The following is a 12,803-nucleotide window of genomic DNA, read 5'->3' as shown; positions in this document are numbered from 1 at the left end:
GACTTTCAGCCTAAATCTTATTTACTTAGATATCACTTTAAACAAGATAAACTCACCTGCTTAAGACTAAAGTACATGAAAGGCTATATTTGTATTGGCCAGTAGGTGTCTGTAGTTACACTGTTATGTTATCAGCTGCCTCAACCTGCCGCCGATGCTCATACTAGACTGTCTTTCTGTTGTTGGCAGGTGAGAGGTAAGTGCACAAAATACATTTAGATTAAGCTTATTTACGTGTCAAGTATGTTTGCATTTTAGACCAGTTGTTTTTGTCAAAAACATAAGGGTGGTAACCAGTGCTATCTAAAGGTAACTGTACCACATGTAGCACGCTAGTGGTGTTAAGCATTTGTTAATTGACATGACTGTTTATATTGTTGATATGTACAATGTTTGCAAGATGTCACATGCTTTATGGGCTGAGGTATATTGTTTCTCAAGTTACATGTAACTGTTAACTTATATTAAGTAGGAAGTAATCTCAGTTGCATCGCTTTAGACAGTTTGCAAAGAAGCACTAGATGCCACTTACACTTAGAACTGTTGTTTTTGTCATTACATGAGGATGCTAACTAGTGCTAGTATCTCAAGCAAAGTTTAGCACATACGGCATGCTTGCTGTGCTTAGCATTTGTCAACTGACATGAGTGTTTATACGTACAGTATGTACAATGTTTGCAAGATGTTACATGTATTATGGGATAACAGAAATGTATTTTGTAAAGAAAAAGCTGTATGTTTCATGTCCAGTTGGATACATTTAGCTAGGGTAGGCTATATTGGGCCTTGAGTTATATGTAACTATAAGGTTAGGTTCAGCAGGAAGTAAGCTCAGTTGTATTGGTTAGGATCATATCCTTAAGATACATACTTTTTATCAGTTTTACACACTTATATCATTTAGGCAGGGTTGTGTAAGCCCTCTGCCTGACGGTCTATTTAACAGTGATACACATTTTCTAAAAATAAAATTTTCTGCAGGTAGCTGTACTTTGCTCAAACTCTGCTATGTTCCAGTATATTGTAGAGTGGTCTATTGTATACTATAGGAAGCTGCTGTGTATTTGGCATTTGGCCTTCCTCCAGAGTACCACAACAAAAAGGCCTTTCAGAAACTCCACTGGGTGTTGTGTTAGCTGATGTGTGAGGATCTCTATGTGTGTGTGTTTGTGCACATACGTGTTTGCCTGTTTACCGTTATCTCTAATCTATAATTAATCATTGTCACTGGCATACAATCTGCGGGGTTTTTGTCTAGCAGAGTGAAAACAACTCCAATCTCTCTCTCTCCATCTCTCTCCTCTCTTTCTTTCCCATGGGGAGCATCTATTTTAGGAAGCTGATGTTCTCTGACAGCTTTCACACAATCCTCCATGGCATTAATGTTGAAAGGCACACACATTAGCACGCACATGATTAGGGTAAAACGTGAACATGAACAGGAATATTGAATCTTTTTAATGCTAACATTTATAGACAGTTATCGGGTCTGCAAGACACATCAGCTGTGTGGGTTTCAATTGGCCTGCAAGACAGACACAATGAAGTACAAAACAACAATGCGAGAGCATCTTCCAGAAGGCACAGTGCATTACTGAACACAATACACAGCATTACCATACAATACAGCATGACGCTGGACAATAGAACTCCACTTACAAGGAAACATCAGCTTGCATTACAGTAAGTTACTCTGCACAATACTTCCTCATCTGTTTAGTATCTGATGCAGTCAGGCTGTCTCTGTTAGCGGGCTGGCAGCCGTGATGATATGATATCATGTCATAGTTTGTGTCATAACTTGTCAAGAAGGATTACGGCCTTCTTTGGACATGACATGGGGAGGAGGAATCACAACCTGAGGCTTTTGTACGGAGTATTTGTGTGCACAAACATTGCATGTGGTAGTTCAGACTTCTGGAAAACACACACATTAGTTCAGTGAGACATGCAGACAGAGGACCGGGAATGACACTTAAATGTCAATCTGTAACTCAGGAAGTCAGGGACTAATTAAACTCCTCTGCTGACACAAAGACATTCTTTTGGCTCTTTCTTTGAATCTCCACGGTTACCTGACAGGATACGTGACCTGGACAGAGCCGCAGGGATTACAAACCTCAGAAACACACTCCCACACACTTCAGAAGATTCACACATGGTTTGTCGACACATTGTGCTACAATCAGTCTCTCTTTCACTCCTATTGAAACCATGCAATAACCCTCATCTGATATTTTCTTGTTCAATCTACAGTATAGCAGGCTATAGAGGTAATAGAAGGTAAAGCTGTAGGTATGTGGAAGGTTCTATTAAACACGTAAGCCCAACAACTCTCTTCATCATTCCTGTCTCTCTTCAACTGTCATATCTAAATGAAGGCAAAGGCCCCCAAAAAATCTTAAAGAAAAAGGCATGTGCTTTGTCTTGTATTAATGCTTTACTAGTTTGAAACTGCACATTGGAAGAATGAATGTAGAAGAGCCTCTCCGTTCTTGAATGAAAACACATTTTCCTCTGTCCGTTTTTCTAATTTTAGAGCACAGCACACCATGTCTCCTTTTCCAATCTTAGTTAGCCTCTCCTGCTGTGTTTCTGAGACTTTCCTGTCTTCTGTCCTCTGTGAGTTTGTGTATTATCACATAATGCTCATGTTCACTCTAAATGCCTGGTCTGATGAAGGGTTTTGATTGGCTGAGTAGAGTAGAGTAGAACATCTTATGACAAATTCATTGGTTTGTGACCTCCCTGGGTGCTGAAATCTTTACTTTAAAAGAAGAAAAGCTTTACCACTTGGGACAGATTACTGTGAAAGCATCAAAAACTGCTCTATACTATATATATTAGAAGCTGTCATCAACCTGATTCTGAATAGAACAGTAGGTTGGTACAGATTTGGATGACAGATGCACTAAACAACTTACACTATCAGTGACGGGAGTATCTGTACCTTCACTACTATGTGAAAACACTAGAAATGTATTGCACTTCTTTTCAAATCAAATTACAATGAAAAAAGCACGTGTTATGTTTTGTACGAAGGTCTGGCCAAGGTTCAGTCAGAAAGATAACCTCCACTGTCATAGTTTTTTCTCTGTCATTCCTCTTTGCATAACCTGACACACCTGACTGTTTCACATATCCATTTCACAGGATATATTTCACACCCATCTGAGCAAGAGTCCATGTGTGGTGTTTAGGAAGGACAGAACCTTTCAAAGAAATCTCAGAGGATGGTTGGATGTTCTGTTTGTCACATCCATTATGGGCCAAAAAAAGACATTCAATGCCAGGAAAATAAACTCCATGGCCTTAGCTCTACAGACAGCCATTATCTTTGCTCACTATCAGTGGAGCCAGTTGGTACATCAATTGGGAGAAGAGTGAAAACATCTTTTCCAGCAACAAAATGTTTCTGTGAAGATCTTTTAATAAAGAAATTTTGTTTAGTTCTGATAAAACCGCCACTTTTGCTACATCTGTTATTTCCTCACTGGTCACTGGTTGCCTTTGTTTACCAGCTTGCAGTACAACTATACTGGATCTGGACTATCGCCACATTCTCCTCAAATGAAGATGATCGATCTATATTCTCAGACGGGGCACTAACATTTCAGTCTGAAGCTGCAAGATGGATCTGCCCAATGATAGATCTTGAATCAGGCCAGTCCATCAGCGTTGCAAGGTCTGGGGCTGTCACCAAGAAAGTGCCTCTCTTGATCTTTAAGCCTATCATTATTTTCCCTACTTTTCAAATGTGATTCTCTCAGGGACATATGTGGGGTTTCAAGAAATACTGTGCATTTGTTTTGGTGAGCAAAAATAGCATAAACAGCATGAACAGTGGGCACTCAGTGCCCCTCTCTCCACCATCATCTCTGTGTCCTTCTGTCACTCTCCTTTCCCTGTCCTGCTCCAGTTCTCTTAGAAAAGCTGAGCTTTGTTTGCTGTAGAGGTTCCCTCTCTTCAATTTCATCCTTGTGTTTGGAAAGAAAGTAAACACGGGGTCAATTGATATTTGACTAACTTAGCCATGCTAGCTACTCACTGGAGGATTTTCAAATCTTAAGTGATTTTGTAAATGTAAGAGATCACAGACAGATCACTTATAATCCACTGAGCATGCACACTAGATGACTTTGGCAGACTGGAGTTCAAGTTATTTTTAGGTATGCACTAGTGCTGTCAATTGATTAAAAAAATCAATCAAATTAACCACATCACTCATTTCTTTATTTTTAGAAATTTTTAGATTTTTAAACATTTGTGTTATCCAGTGTTTATATTTATTATTTTAACTTTATGTACAGCACTTTGAAAGCACTTTTTACTAAAAAATATATTATTATTATTATTATTATTATTATTATTATTATTATCATCATCTACAAATTAACATTTAAAATACTACCATTTATTTTTATTTTTGGTTGAGATAAATTAGCAGATGTATGATGTTTATATGAAGAAATATTAAACACATTAGAGTTTTTAAACTTATTTGTGGTTTGTTAATCAGAGTGTCTTAATTTACTGAACAATAATATTTACAGACTGCAAACAAGCCCAGAAGACAAACACATCAGGCACAAAATAACTTCTGCTGTAAAGTGAACGATCAGGTGTGCTGTTACCCCGAGGTAGCTGAAGTTGCTGACTGATGCCTAGTGGTTTCTCGTCAGTATAATAAATCTAGTTCAGGCCAGCTGCTCCACTTTAGTTGCCTTTTAGCTGTCATACAGTTCACGGATTCTTGTGGCAGTAGTTCGAGCAGGTGTTCTGTTGTATGGGTCATCCGAGGAGACCTGGATTATGTCTTGAAGCCCCTTTTCGTCAACGACGTAGATGGTCTGCAGTCTCTGGCGACCCATTAGCAATCTCATTAGTTAGCTTAGATGTTGTCTTTTTGGGGACAAATCCGGGTCTGCTGGACTGTGCTGGTGTAGCTTGGCGTTATGGCTTGATCCCGTGTTGTTGTCAGAATCTTTGCTAACATTAGCTACATTAGCTATCATGGCTTGATCCTATGTTGTTGTTAGCGTCTTTGCTAACATTAGCAACATTATCTATCATGGCTTGATCCTGTGTTGTTGTTAGCGTCTTTGCTAACATTAGCAACATTATCTATCATGGCTTGATCCTATGTTGTTGTTAGCGTCTTTGCTAACATTAGCAACATTATCTATCATGGCTTGATCCTGTGTTGTTGTTAGCGTCTCTGCTAACATTAGCAACATTATCTATCATGGCTTGATCCTGTGTTGTTGTTAGCATCTTTGCTAACATTGTGGATAAAGTCTTGGATTCTCTGTGGCTCTAGTTCTCTGGTTCTCCTTATCATGGTCTCTCTTGCAGAGTCATCAGCCATTAGCTATTCACCCATTCGGTCTCTGCAAGTCTTCAGCCACTGCCACCAACAGTGTCTGTCTCTATTGGGTGATTTATTGGTTAATGATACTTCAAGCAGGAGCTTTTTGTCTTGGAAACACAAAGATGATTTTTGCCTCATCAAAGTTAAGGATGCAATATAGCAGTGAGTTGTAGTCTATGGCAAGGAAGGAAATCCCTCTTCACCACCAGGAATAGTCAGCCTAATTATATATTAACAATATATAAATAATTATATCATGAGACAAACACCATGCTTTCACTGAACTTACTTCCAGAGAGCCTGGCGTTACAAACACACTCAGGCGCAGCTGAAGCTAGCAAGGACAAAGAAGATTTCAACTGTTGGGTCTGTTGCCTTCAGACAACTAATTAGCAAAGCTCCGATATGAATAAAGACTTTTTTATTAAATAAAATTGTGTTGTCCTTGTTCTTAAGTGCTTGGTAAAATGAATGTTTTTTTTTTTTTTTAAGATTTATTTTGGGCATTTTTGTGCCTTTATTAGATAGAGGAGGACAGTGGATAGAGTTGGAAACAGGGTCAAGAGTGGGGGAGAGACATGCGGTAAAGGGCCTCAGGCCAGATTCGAACCCAGGCCGCCCACGTACATGGGGAGCACCTTTAACCACTAGGCCACCTGCTCCCCCAAAAATGAATGTTTTTAGAGTTAGAAATACAAAACAAATTTCAAGTGATTCATTTAACCCTTTTTCAGGCATAGAACTGGCAAAAAGAGAAATAATCCGCAGTTAAAATACACTTTATTGACAAAAGTATTTGGCCATCTAAAAATTCCACCATCAGGGACTAACCCTAAACCTGTAATGCCATTGTATTCAAATACATGTACTTTAGTACAGAGTTGGTCTCCCTTTACAGCTTTAACAGCCTCCACTCTTCTTGTAAGGCTTTCCACTGGATTTTAGAGTGTTTCTATATGAATTTGTGCCAATTCATTCTATAAAGCATTTATGAGGCCAGGCAATAATGTTGGATGAGTAGACCTGATTCACAATCTTCGTTCTTTAACAACATACTCATCAAACCATCATCTTTATAGTCCTTTTTTTGCACTGGGGTACAGTCATGGTGGAATAGAAAAGGACCTTCCCCAAACTGTTGCCACAAAGTTGGAATTTAAACAATTGTCCAAAATTTGGGAAATTGTCCAAAATATCTTGGTATGCTGAAGCATTAAGATTGGCCTTCATTGGAAATAAGAGAACTATCCCCAACCCTGAAAAACAGCCCCACCACACCATTATCCCACCTACACTAAACTTCACAGTTGGCACAATGCAGTCAGGAGGGTAACATTCTCCCAGCATCCGCCAAATCCAGACTTGCCAATCTGACTGCCAAAAAGAGAAGCAGGATTTGCCACTCCACAGAACGTTTCCACTGCTCCACAGTCCATCGGTGTGCTTTATACCACTTCATCTGGAATGGCTTGATATTGGACTATGTGTTGTGAGGACTGCATGCAGCTGCTCAGCCATGGAAACCCATTCCATGAAGCTCCTGACACACTGGTTTTTGTGCTTGCATTGATGCCAGTGGAGGTTCAGAACTCTTCAGCAATGGAATCTGAGCATAAGCGATTTTTATGCCCAATGCAGTTGTTGACTCTGTGATTTTACGTGGTCTTCTACTTCGTTGCTAAGTTGCTGTTGTTCTGAAATGCTTCCATTCTAATAATATCTCTTACAGTTGACTGTCTAATACCAAGCAGGAATGAAATTACATGAACTGTCTTGCAAAGGTGGCTTCTATCACAGTGCTATGCTCTGAGCTCTTCAGAACAATCATTTTAGATCACAAATATTGCAGATGGAGACCGCATGGGCAGGTGCTTGTTTTAATACAACTGCGGCAACAGATCTGATTAAATCACCTGAATGCAATGATTGAGAGGTGTGGCCAAATACTTTTGTCCATATAGTGTATTTGTCAAAATGCCAAAAACTGCATCTTTTTCCTCTTTTTTTTTCCCCAGAAAAACATCCATATGACCTCTGTTCTTGACCACTCCAGGAAAGTAACTGGACAGCATTGTACCCACGCTTTTAATGATCTTTTCTACAGTTCAGAATTGGCTCTTGTAACCAAATATAAATGCATGAAATTGTTCTCTTTGTGTCCTGTTGATAGATAAAACATTTGAATAAGAAAGCACTTCTCACAGTTCTCCAACTTGTTTCAGAATGACAGATAAAAATGACTTAATTTGCAACACTGGACAGAATCCCTGACAACACTGTGTGTGTTTGTGCTCGTTTCTCTGCATGTACATCTCAATTGCTGAATATGAAGGTCATCAGCAAGGTTACCCAGAGTAATTACACATTTTCTCCTCTGCAAGCCAATCAGAAAAGGCCCTGCATGACCCCTCACAGGTCAGAGATCACTGCTCTCAGCATGGTCACATAGCAATTAACCTACTGAGCATACTGTACAAACTATCTCTCCTCCTCTCTCTGACATTCTCTCGCTCTCTTGCACATGTAAAGGTTCATGCTCACATGCATAGACCGCAGCTGATGCAAATTTCAACCACACGTCTCGCTCTCTGCTCACTTTCCATCTGTGCCCTTCCAAATGGGGTCAGTTCGATCAAACAGAATATTTTAGCAGGGACATTTGCACAATGCAGTGATGAGATTTGGAGGGAACACAATGTAAACTCATGTGCAGCAACTTTTGTGCTTTTTTCCAAGGATATTTCCTGCAAGCTATCTTCCTCTTACCTGTCAAAACCCCCGACTCATGCACACACACATCACCGCCACACAAATGCATAGACGCTGGCACAATGTATGATGCAGTGTTGGATTTTCACCTGTTCTTGCCGACACATGCCATTTCAGGTTTGCATGCGCTGCAGTTTTACCCCCCAGCATAAAGACAAGGACGTTTCCTCATAACACACAGGCCTTCACACACACTACACATGCACACACTTGTCCACACATATCATTCATGCTTAAATTCTCTCATATGTGGTTGCCACAAGTCTTTAATTATTTGTACTCTCAAATATATTTGACATAACAACAACGGAAAACACCTTACACAGTCTCTAGATCAGTGATTCCCAACCTGTGGGCCGTGACCCCCTGGTGGGCCGCCAAATCATTTCCAAAATAGTATAATTTTTGTGTGTGGGGGTGTGGGTGTGGGGGTGTGTGTGTGTGTGTGTGTTAAAGGATGTTAAAAATGTTCATATTTTCTTTTCATTATTTTGTTTTGTTTTTCCTTCAAGTATTAGACTTGTGACAAGCAAAAAGAGAGCTCCTTGAAAACTGTAATACTGAAGGTGTTGAAACATGTTACAGATGCTGTGTTCACGACTGTGGAGCTTCCAACATGTTTCTCCTGTATTCAGTTCAGTCCTTTATGTTCAATCTTAAATAAAAAAGTGCTCTGAGAATGCATTATATGGCCTTTTATTTATTTTTTCATTTATAGGGTAGGAGGTGGGCCGCGAAAATTTTTGTGACTTAAAAGTGGGCCCTAAGTTGGAAAAGGTATGGAACCACAGCTCTAGATCGTTCCTTCTCTTATACTGCAGGCTTTGTCTATCTCTAAAACACACATAAATAAATGTACTTAAAACCAGCTCTATAACCACAGCAACTATTTAATAAAATATATTTTAAGTCATGACCAACATTTCTATTTCTACAAAGTTTTGTTTGAACATGCAACTTAAAATGTTTTCAAGCCATATGGTTCACTGTTGTTATGAATTATACAAATATAGATTCCAACCAATAAAAGAACATTTTTAACTTTTTATGGCAAGTAAGGTTTCACACACTCTAGGAGACCTGTCCCATTTGACCCCCAAAGTCCAGTTTGCTTAGTGTGGGGGGTTCCAAGCATTCAAGCACCGTAAACTTCCCTACATGCTTCAGCATGGTCCTTTCACTCATACATAAGCACAAATGAGGGTATGCAACAGCGGTGGACTCAGGGTGTCTGAGGAGCAGGGGCAAGGCCACCCATCAGGGGGGATAAAGGATAGAGTTTTCTGGGCCCCAGCCAACCTGGGGGCCCGTGGAGGTCAAAATCATAGTTCATTGTAAAGTATTCATTTATGTTTTAGTACAATATAGCATTTTTAAAAACGTGAACCCCTTTTCTTAAAATAGAATGACCTTTTCATTGGTAATGTAGATGCACACACTGGACAAAATAATTAGGAAACTAGAAAAGCACTCAGAGAGCGCAGACCTCCGCCATTAGCCTTATCTCCTAATAGTGAAGAATCCTTTGAAAACATTCCTGGATCCAGACAGTGATCCGGATCACTCCCATAATCTAACCAGCCGATTACTCCCTCCCCTATGGGGTGGAAACATGGTGAGTCAAAGCATTGGCTTCGCTACATGTGGATTATTATAGCAGAAGCATTGCCTGCCGGTGCCAACAGATGCACTGACAGTTTCACCCATGGTCTCACCAAACGACTGAAAGTCATGGCAGAGGGTGAATATTCCTCTATTCCCCCCAGCATTGTGAGTATTCTCACAATAATTCACTGTCTTTCTCTCTGTTATGCTCCGACTCGTCTCCTCGAATGGGTGTGCGTCTTTCAAACTGTATAATCTCCAAAACTTTGAATAGAAACACACCAAAAAATGCTGCTGGGATTGAAGTTACTCATGTCCGCCATCTCCTGTTGTAAAGTGGTAACAGTGCAGACCTCCACCATTAGCCCAATCTCCCAATAGTGAAGAATCCTTTAAAAAAATTCTTGGATCCAGACTAAAGTCTAATCAGTTCTTCCTTATGCCATTTCTGATATTTCCTGAAAATTTCCTGATAATCCATCCATGAATTTTTCAGTTATGTTGCTAACAAACAAACTGACTAACAAACTAACAAACTAACAAACCGAAATGTAGAGGATACCAGACTTGATCAATGTTGTTTTGCAATATAATGAAAAAAGGTTAAAAAGAAGCTGCAGGGTGGCAGCTTTCTTACTTTTTGTGCCAAGTTTATATTTATTGCACCAAAAATGTGAACCTTGATCTTGACTTTCTGGTTTGAGAAGACCATTTGTTGCTGCACTCAGAGCTCTTGGTATAACATGGTTCATAATTTTGAACACTGTCATTCTTGCCCATCATTACTTCCGAGAGACTCTGCCTCTGTAAAATGCTCCTTTGACACCCAGTGCCCCAACCTTTTTGGACATGGGGTTGTATTTTTTTTCAGTGTTCAGTTGTCATCGTGATTTCAGATGCTTCCTGACCGTTTACACAGGATAAAATTTCCTGAATTTAGTAAATCTGCCTGTGGAACTGTCAACAGCTCACAGGAGCTTTAAAACACTACTGAGTAACAACTGAATAAAAGACAATTTACTGAAATTTCCAACAGCACTAGTAATTTTATTTTTCCTGATAGAACTGTTGATTAGTGTTGCACCTGGCATTTAATGCTGAGGTGGCCATGTTTGTTTACATTTGATTTCAAATAGGTAAACAAGATAACTTGGGAATTCTGGAATGTTGGACTTAGACATATTATGACATTATTCAAGACAAATGGCTTTGATGCCACTCCTTATAATGTCTAACAGGCAAACCTCAGATACTGCAGGGTTTACAGAGCAGATCAGAGATCATCGATCAGCAAGAAGTCTTCAAATGTTTTGATTTCTAGGCTATTCTTCAAACACAGAAAATGTCTGAAAACACTGAGACTAGTTCAATGAGCTGGGGGGATATAATGGACATGGAATTTGAAAACACCAAGAGTAGTTCAGTGAACTGGGGGGATTTAATGGACATGGAATATGAAAACACCAAGTCTAGTTCAATGAACTGGGGGGATATAACGGAGATTGAGGATGAAAAAATGGACAATACAACGCCTGAGACCAGCAGCGATCAGATCCAGGCTGAAGAAGTCACAACAGAGGAGCAAAAAAATGCTCCCCAAGAAAGTGAGGAAGGAGGTCCCAGGCAGTACCACAATCACTCCCGGGGACCCCCTCGTCCATGCTACCCCTACCACGGACCCCCACAACCACCATATCCCTACCGTGGACCCCCTGCCCCACCGAATAACAGACCCTCATATCAGCCATACAGAGGTCCCCCTGGTCCACCACACCATGGATCCCCTCATCATCAATATGGACCCCCTCGCCCACTGTACCAGGTTCATGATCGCCCTCCTTGGATGCGGGACATTGAGAGTCTAAAGAGTAAGCTCAGAGATCGGACCGGCAAACCCAAAGAGATGTCCCTTGAGCTAAAAGACGTGTCCTCCAAGCTTGAAGAGGAGAAAGAGACAATAGCCAAATTAGAGACCGAGAATAACAAAAAAGAGAAAAAGATTAATGATCTCCTTGGATGGAGGGTGAAAAACAGATCAGGATGCTGAAGGAACAGCTGGTGCACCTGAATCCATCCTTCACTGAGGTAAACTTTGGCTTTTATGTGTATAAGACCAAAGAGAAGCTCATCGGGGTCATTGAAGCTCAGAATAAAAATCTCCAGGAAAAAGCCTCAGGGGTTTCACTCCAAAACAAGACCCTGAGAGCTCAGAAAGAGGTCCTGGAGCAGGACAATAAGACCCTGAGAGCTCAGAAAGAGGTCCTGGAGCAGGATAACAAGACCCTGAGAGCTCAGAAAGAGGTCCTGGAGCAGTGAAATCTGTTTCACTAACTTCTAGTGAAAAATAAATCCTTGTATGTATTTAAAAGCCACAGACAAGTCTGGAATAATTATTAAATATATGAAAATGAGATGTTTATCTAGATTTGTCAGGTGAATGAGGCCTAAAGTAAGAGTTCAGAGGTACTTATGGCAAGAAATAAGATGGAATTAATTTTTTGCAAGGAATTCCTTGCAGAGACTGTAGATGTCCTTATGGGGGCTCTTCGCTTACTGAGTGAGGAGGCATTGGGAATGCACGTCTCCTTGGCTAAAACAAAGATCCAGGCATCTGGGGATGTCTTGGATGGTGCTGTCGAGTCTGTGTCTGTAAATGGGGGAGAGCATGGAATTTGTAGAGCAGCTTACCTAACTTGGGAGTGTAATCCATTGACCCACTGACTGAACAATCAGAGGTGTTGATCAGACTCCTTTGTCTATAATATTGTCACCCTAGCTAAGAAGCCTAATTCAAACATGTACTGTCTGTTACTTTTATGGCTTTGAAGTAAACCTTGAACATAATACAACTAAAATACATAGTTTTCTAATGTCAATACTAGTCCTTCTGCCTTCCTACTGCAGTGAGTGGTGAAGTAGTACTCACATAGTCTGCAAGTGGTCAGTTTTGGTTGACAATGATTGAATAAAGTGCAGCACCAATCAAGACACACTCAGAAATCCAATGAAATAGTCAAGAAAATAGTGTATTAATTCAACACTGCACCCGATCACATAA

General features: G+C 40.2%; 1 protein-coding gene across 1 annotated transcript; it reads left to right on the top strand.

The window, feature by feature from the left end:
* The first annotated feature begins 11,192 nt into the window (after positions 1 to 11,192).
* LOC121513536 (swi5-dependent recombination DNA repair protein 1 homolog) lies at positions 11,193 to 12,061 on the top strand. The gene is made up of 2 exons (XM_041793343.1): positions 11,193 to 11,768; positions 11,858 to 12,061. Exons 1-2 carry the CDS (start codon positions 11,193 to 11,195, stop codon positions 12,059 to 12,061), a joined length of 780 nt encoding a protein of 259 aa, XP_041649277.1.
* The last annotated feature ends 742 nt before the right edge of the window (positions 12,062 to 12,803 follow it).

The sequence above is a fragment of the Cheilinus undulatus genome, linkage group 8 (genome assembly GCF_018320785.1).
Source record: "Cheilinus undulatus linkage group 8, ASM1832078v1, whole genome shotgun sequence".
In the NCBI taxonomy this organism is placed as follows: Eukaryota; Metazoa; Chordata; class Actinopteri; order Labriformes; family Labridae; genus Cheilinus; species Cheilinus undulatus.
Note: the sequence above shows the minus strand (reverse complement) of the source record. Positions and strands in the feature narration are given on the sequence as shown.

Excerpts from the sequence above, each read along its gene's own strand:
- LOC121513536 (XM_041793343.1), top strand. The coding sequence starts at position 11,193 with ATGGAATATGAAAACACCAAGTCTAGTTCAATGAACTGGGGGGATATA. Across the intron at positions 11,769-11,857 it reads ATGATCTCCTTGGATGGAGG|ACCAAAGAGAAGCTCATCGG; the intron begins GTGAAAAACAGA and ends TATGTGTATAAG.